The 8,174-nt window shown below is 42.6% G+C and overlaps 1 protein-coding gene across 2 annotated transcripts in view; it reads left to right on the top strand.

Annotated features, from left to right (window-relative positions):
- The window catches only part of LOC109521685 (E3 ubiquitin-protein ligase DTX4-like), a 35,538-nt gene that overhangs the window by 11,068 nt on the left and 16,296 nt on the right, over positions 1 to 8,174 (top strand). For both annotated transcript variants that reach the window (XM_019879693.1, XM_019879694.1), the window contains exon 4: positions 2,655 to 3,514. In XM_019879693.1, the coding sequence (XP_019735252.1) occupies positions 2,655 to 3,514 (860 nt within the window). The remainder of the gene's footprint in view (positions 1 to 2,654; positions 3,515 to 8,174) is intronic.

Raw genomic sequence — 8,174 nt, forward strand, 5'->3', positions numbered from 1 at the left:
AAAAAAAAATCTGAAACTGCATTTAGGAGTGGCTCAATACTGGCTGGCCATATTCGGGCTGGAGTTGGAAATTGATTTCTGGCCCAAATACTTCACTCCACAACCGGCCCTCATCTGGTTTGCCAGAGTCAAGCCAGTGCCTCCTTTGCCACGCCTGGGCCGTGTTCGGCCCACATGCGTTATGCCATTGCCGACACCAGGCCAGCTGTGCCGGCTTCATGCCGAAGCCGGGCCAGATGCCTTTGCTGACTGGGTAGTAACAGTAAAGAGATTTTCGTCTCTTTATAAACACACTTGCTAAACCCCAGTGGAACGAATGAAAGACGCCGTGGACAAGACAGTTGCTGTCGTAAAAATATATTTGGACAAAAAGGGAAACACACAGATTGGCAGAAAAACGTGTCCGTCCGACTTCGAGTGTCATCTCGGCTAGCTTAGCTTAGCTGTTGTTGTGTGTGACGTCGGTTGCATCGGCGCTGATTGGTTGAAATAAAAAGACGCACTTGCGTACACGTTCGCGCTGACGCACGCACAGCAGAGAGCAGCGGACTATCTACTGCTGAGGCGCGCTTAGCTCGAGTGGCGTCGCCACAACAGTAACACCCTCCTCGCCTCACATTCTCATGGCCTTGCCAAATCTTGGAGATTTCGAAATTTCGGCGAGAACGAAAGCCACAAAGGGTACACATGTGCACACAAAAGGAAGATTATATTGCAAAAACATACGCAACTTGTTTAATCCGTGGATGCTGAACCGCAAGAATGTGGTGGTCCACTGTTCTGTTTACCGATCCGTTTTATCCTCACAAGGGTCGCGGGGGGGTGCTGCAGCCTATCCCAGCCGTCTTCGGGCAGTAGGCGGGGGACACCCTGAACCGGTACCAGCCAATCACAGGGCACATAAAGACGAACAACCATCCAGGCTCACACTCACACCTAGGGACAATTTAGAATGTTCAATCAGCCTGCCACGCATGTTTTTGGAATGTGGGAGGAAACTGGAGTACCCGGAGAAAACCGACTCAGGCACGGGGAGAACATGCAAACTTCACACAGGAAGGCCGGAGATGCAATCGAACCCTGTATCTCTGCACTGTAAGGTCGACACGTTAACCACTGGACCACCGGTCCGCCCTGTTCTGTTTAGCGGGACATAAAATTTTACCTTTAGGCTTACGACTGCTGGGCAGCAAAAAAATAACTGACAAGTGTCTTTTTTTTTTTTTAAATTCCTCATGGTTTAATGGTTTGAAACATACAATTTGGGTAAAGCACCATTCATTCTCGACTAAATACTTGGAATTTTAATTTTGACTTTGTTTCCTACCAAATTACATCATCCCTAAAATTTGGCCAATGCAGCAATTTCATGCACTGTAATATGCCTAGTTTCCAAAGAGGTGTTTAACGGCTTACCTAATACACTCCAATAGAGCAAAAAAAATGAAGCACTTTTGATTTTAATAAGTGGAAATGCCTTCTGCTGACCATGGAGGAGAATTACTTTGTACAGTAATTTAAAAATTTCCCTCTGCTGACTGGAGAAAGAATCTATTATTAGCAACCTAAGAAAAAAAGGCAGTACAATGGTACCTCTACTTATGAAATTAATTGCTTCTGGAAGAAATTTTTGGAGGTAGATGCATTTTCCATGTAAATTCCCTAATCCGTTCCAAGCCGTCCAAAATTCAGACATAAATGTTTTCTCAAATCGTAAAAATGCATCAAAATATGTAACAAATACATGTTACAATTAGATTATTGCACAATAAATGAAAGTTGTGCATAACGTGAAAAACAAAGAATAAACAATAACAATGATGGTCATTTAACTTTTAACTCCATCTTCATCGTTTTTTGCCCTCTGTAGTTCATGTTCTCACTCAGAAGTGGTTTTTGCATGGTGTTTTGTAAAGAACTGATCCAAGGACGTTTGCTTTTGATTTAACAATCCTTTGAAAATGTCCAAGGCAAACATCAGCATAGTGAGCGATTGCCCAAGTAGTGATCACTTTTTCTGGGTGATTCACATTTACATAAAACTATCCGAACATCTCATGGCCCAAGGGACGAATGACGAGGACGCTGCATAGACACATATTTATCTATCTACACACATAGATACATACGAGATCCCGCTTAGCCAATGGGATGCCAGGAAGATGCTCGGGAATAGCCAATGGCAGAGCAGCTATAAGTATGTTGCGTTCAGGAAACTCTGAGCTGCGAGTTGCAGCCCACACTGTATTTTCACTTTTTGTATCTTGAAATTTCTTTCATAACAAGAGGCAATATTTTCCTGTTGAGACGTTTCGTAACTTGAAAATTTCGTATGAAAAGATGTTCGTAAGTAGAGGTACCACTGTGCTGAGAATATATATTTTTTCAATCCGAGGTTGTCCTAACACCTCTGCTCTGTGAAATTTGAAGGGCTAAAATTAAAAATTAGTTGATTTGTTATACTCATGACATAACAGATGTTAGGTAAATACTGCAGTAAAAGAAGTATAACATGGAGTGGGGTTGGGGTCACTGAAGAGTAGTAAAATCGAACAAGGCATGGCAGGAGTGTTGCAATGTGAGTTGGAGGAGTTTGTCCAGGAAATTTTAAAAACCAAAAATTGACAGAACATTTTTTTTCCTGTGTACTATAGGTGAATAGACAGAGCCAAAGGTGCCGAAGGATTCAGCGACGTGTTGACACACCCTATCCACTGGTGTCTGGGCCTCTTCCATTGCCAAAAGGAGGAAGTGGAGGTGTAGGAGGGGGATTGACAGGTGCCCTGCTAGGTGTTGGGGTATCAGGGGCCAGCATGGGAACTGGAAGCTCTGTCTACCCGAATGGGGCCATAATGACGACTGGACTGGGCCAACCTTGCTCCTGCCAGCAGTGCATGCTTGTCTTTAGTGTCAAAACCAACACTGGAGGAGCAGGACGCTCACTAACCATACAGCGGCCCAAGGCTTCAGCACTCACTGCCTCAAAACCCTTGAATCCACCCAAATCAGCCACCCTGGGGCGTGGACAGCACTTGAAGTCCAATGGCAACACCTATCAAACGCTACCACATGGCCTTGCCATCTCGAAAAACACTGCATCTCCAAGAAGGAATGCCCAGCTCTTTGCTCAGTCTCTAGCTGTGCTCACAACAGGGACTTCCATGCTTGGCATTTCCTCATCTTCCAGGCCTCCTCCTCCGTCACTGCCGCCCCCTCAGCCACCATCATCCAATATGACTGTGAATCCTCCGCCTGTTCCAGCCAAACAGTCTTCATCTTCAGCCAACGAATCAGTGCCAACTGCCACATTAATTACCCCGGCTAACACGGTGACCACACCCCCATCCCCTGTGCCATCTCCATCTCCAGCAGTAATGAAGCCACAACGTGTGCCATCATCCGCATCCAAAGTTTGCCATGCCCCGCTACCGCAGAGATCAAGCTTAGCTGGACTGAGTAGACCAGCGTTGCAAAGGATTGCCATGGCCCAGTCGAGAGCACTAATAGCGTCGGGGTAAGTGAAGGTGTATATTTCAACTCAGGAACCTTTAACTCATGTTTAACTGAAAAGTTTGTCGGGTCTAAATAACAAAAGTCCTCATCTTTGCACTTGCAGTATCTGCTTAAAACGTGCTTTCATAGGTCAAGGTCAATTTTATTTATATAGCACATTTAAAATACAGTAAACACTGCCCAAAGTGCTGCACATATTAATTAAGATAACATAATAAAAAGACATAACAGAGAGAAAAAAAAAACAATTCGAGACAATAAGATACAAATGTCCAGCTCAGCTCGTTTTAAATGCCAGCGCAAATAAACGTCTTTTTAAGAGTGACTTAAAACATTCAATAGATGAAGCAGTGCAAACACAACACAATACATCTTTTTTTTTATATAGCGCTTTCACAACATGTGTGACATCATGCATGCTGTGCGGATGACTTCTCTAACCACTGGTGAAAGGAGACTTTGATTCTCTACCATAGATGGTAATTTTCCGCGTATCCGCGGAAATCCGCCGTTTTATTTCTTAAATTGATCATTTTTGTGAATCGTCTAAATCCGTTGAGAAAATTTTAGGGGCGGTACCTTATCGTCGAGTTTTCACGAGCTCTCCCGAACAGTCTCTCCGTTTTCTGTTTGTAAACAGCCCTGCGATTGGACGTGTATGAAAGCTTCAACTAATCAGATCACAGCTCGATTATATACGGCCCAGCGATTGGTTAACTACAAGCGATTGGACCAATCAAATTGCATGTAACATATTGTTTTACCTGATTCATGGTGGCCTGTTTGTCTCGCAAATTCATTGTTCTGGGATCGTTTTGAGCGGAATTATGAAATTTTTGACGAAAGATCAGGAGTCTTCAATCCTAGAAATTGACTCAAACGTCAAGAATAAATTCCGATGGGACTGGCTTGACAGAAAAGTCACTGTAAAGGTTAAAATTGGTTCCAAGTTCGACGAAGTTACAGAAGCTCTTGGACAATTTTTGAAGAAACCAGACGTAGCAGGCAAAGTTTATTGTGTGTATTGTAGTGACTTAATTTACTATGGCTCCCGTGGATGCGTGGCACTGACAGATAATGCAACAAAAGTGAAAAAACATGCCGACAAAATCGCCATTCGACGGAGCAATTATTCTTTGGGATCGGCATTTTTCAAACAAACTTAGTCAGCGGATACAACTAAAGACGTTACGCGCTGGAGTACCAAGCAACGAAATCTGCTCCACTGACGCCCCTCGCCGATAGACAGGTACACTCCGAGGTATATACTTTTTTATTCAAATATACGAGGATGATAATTTCAATTTTATTTGGTATGCATTTGTAGCAACAGCATGATAACATTTATTTGTTTTTATTTGCGTTTTATATTCATATTGATAATTCACGTTTTGTCTTGGATAAGAAAGCACGGTTATGCATAATAAATTGTATGCATAATAAATATTCACTATCACTGTATGAGGTAAGAATCAACAGCTTTTTATCACATTTACACAACACTTTATGAATACAAGTCATGAACAAATCTTAAATATGGCAGGGAATGTGTTTACTTTTTTAGTTTTGATTTTGAGGAGCAAATTTGGAGTTACATATTGGTGCTCACCAGGAATGCATAAGCAAAATTGCACAAATTTTCACTTGAAAGAATAGTGGCGATCTTTTTCTGTTCAATTTTCAAATAGTGTGTAAATTCAATACACTTCATCTTCAGCATGTTTAGTGCCACTTTTGTAAGTAACCACGCCCCCGCCCAGGCCACGCCTCTTCCGCTTTTTTCATCACTCGCCATTGCCATCTATGCTCTACTCTTTGGTCTGTAACCACTTCAAACAACAAAGGCGCACATAGGAATAGTTGTTACGATTTTATGTTCGGCGCTCATTCCAAAGTTTAGGTCCTGCGACCACAAACGGTCTTGCCCCCGCTGGTTTTCAGCCTTGAACATGGACAGGTTCACAAAAACTGGTCACATTACCACAGGGCTCCTACTACAGCGTGCAAACACAACATGCTCCCGCCATCGGTTATTCTAGCTATTGTATTTGGGTAAAATTTATTTTTGCTTGGTTCGGGAGTAATTATGAATACATACGAGAAACTAAGAAAGTCCACATAATAATGACTCACACGGACACGAACGATCGGGTTGGAAGGCAGTCTCAGAGTGCCGAATCTGTAGCGGTGATCTTTGATCGCCTTGGTCAACTTTACATCATCCAGACGTGCAGGTCTGCTTGCAATTCCTTTTAAGGTACTTTGTACACTTCGATCTTCTGCCTGGACTTCAGCAAGTCAGTTTCTGCTTCTGCGATGTCCAAGTCTGTGCCCCTCTCACATGCTGAATTGAAAGTGAATGAGGGGAGCTGCAAAGCTAGTCCGCTGTGTTGATACCCATAAGGGTGCAAAAGGTCAATTTCTCTTCGTACACATTTTCCAAAATACCAAAAGAAAGAAAAATCTATCCACGCGCACAGGTATGCTGTACTGCACATTATGCTAGAAATGTGCTGGACATTGAAATAGAGCGCTAAGTCTTTAACTTCAAATTTCAAGTCAGGTGTCAAGCTTTTTAGTTTTTGTCAAGTTACAAGTCATCAAAACAGTGGTTCCACTCCACTCTAGTCGAAGTCGCAATAACTTAGGTCCACATCTCTGTGAAACACCATAACATGTTTAACCCAGTGTTTTTCAATCTTTTTTGAGCCAAGGCACATTTCTTACATTAATAAAATCCCGCGGCACACCACTACCTGAAAATGTGAAAAAGCTTATTTAAACAATTGTTATATTGTTACGCTAAGCGTTTTTTTTAAACATTGAAAATTAATGCAATATTATGACACATTGAATAGGAATCAAATCAACATCAATCCAATATTTGGTGCATTCGTTTTAATGGCAAGTAAAATATAGTCAATTCGAACTTTCACTTCTCAGGGTCCTATTTTTTCTGTGTGACAGTCGGTTCTTTTTCTCCCAGTCGTTTGCGCTCTCCTGCAATATTGTACCAATCGCTTTTCCCATCTTGAGTCTTTGTATAATTCCAACATCATTCAAATGACTTATCTGCTGAATGTGTTGCTTGAGTTGGTCCAGCTTCCATTTAGTCCGTATTCTTCCATCGGAAAATTTGCTTACAGCTTTAGCTTTGCTGCTTATTTTGGTTTGGGGAGACGACGTATCACATTCACTGCCCAGTCGTTTCGCCATGATAAAGGATTACTATTAGCGTCACTTATCGCCGCTGCATTGTTATTGTTATGGAGCAGAGAACATGCGCAAGTACTGTCAATGCCGTGATTGGCTGCATAGCGTCATTGCATCGTATCGTGTGATTGGCTGGACACCTGTCACTCACTGGATTACACAGCAATTTGATACAGAAAACATATATAATTCATTTGCGGTGTGTTCACTGTGCTGCATAGGTTTTCTTGTGCACTGAGAGTGTGCGACCAGTGCGCAGTTGCACAGCTTAGAGGGAACATTGGTGCCGTTGCATCTCCAGTAAACGTAAATCTAAATGAAAGATACCTTTCATTGTATTGCCTCACGTCGGAAACTTCGCTTGTCTCGAAGCATAAGGCAATTTCCTAGCTACTGCTGCTCCCGACCGGTATGGAAGAGTACTTCATGATTACTCTTCCAGGCGATCGACTGCACAGGCATACATATTGTATAATTTCCCAAGCCACACCTGACAATATTTCGTGGCACACTGGTGGTTTGAAAAACACTGGTTTTCACCAATGCTGGACAGAAACCGCCCAGCTGAAAAACTGCAGTTTTCATGAGTGGAACAGAATTTACCAGTGTTTTCATATATACTTAAGATTGTTCTTTTTTTCCAGCATCGGGGTTAAGTCACAGTACTGGTTCATCATAAAAAACATTTGCAAATGAATTTACCATGAAAATAGAACGATCTGGAAAGTCAAACTAACTAAATAGCAACACAGGCAAGTATGAGCAAATGGCATCACAACTACGCAGTCCAAAGTCACGTGACCTCAAAAGTGAGGGTTGCTCCGGCCTGAGACACAGGCCAGTGTTGAAATAGCAAATGCATCAGAAGAACCCAACTATTTAATTGTGAAAAAGCAGCAAAAATCATCTGAAGCATTGCTGTTTGCAACTTTTGTCTTGTCTAGTGGTGAGTGATGTCATGTCGCACAGTACATCTTTGGTTTTATGAGAAAAATCCCAAGTGTTGATTGAACACCAAGCTAACGGAGGCAAGTGTCAGGTTTATCCAATTTGACACTCAGGAATAAAACACGAGACAGGAGACTCAATTCTGGTACCAGGAGGGAACGAGGAGAAGCGTTCGGTTTCAGTTCTCGGCACGTCACCCCTCACGATCTCCCCCTTCACCCCCTTATTTATTGGGAAATCTACTACATAGGTGTGTCCAACCTAAAGGATGGGGGCTGTTGAAGACACACTGAACTTGTTTGACTATGTGTGTGTAGGTGAGTGTAAATTACGTACATGTGTGCAATTGTTACAAAAACATCACGTTGCAGCTGGTGTTGATGGCTCCATTCACTGTCCAACCTTGCTCCTGTTTAGTCTTAACACTTATCTCTTCCCAACCACGTCCTCGCAAAGGTGGTTGCGTCCCTAAACTTCCACACAGTGCACTAAGCATTCTT

The sequence above is a fragment of the Hippocampus comes genome, unplaced genomic scaffold (assembly GCF_001891065.2).
Source record: "Hippocampus comes isolate QL1 unplaced genomic scaffold, H_comes_QL1_v1.1 scaffold158, whole genome shotgun sequence".
NCBI lineage: Eukaryota > Metazoa > Chordata > Actinopteri > Syngnathiformes > Syngnathidae > Hippocampus > Hippocampus comes.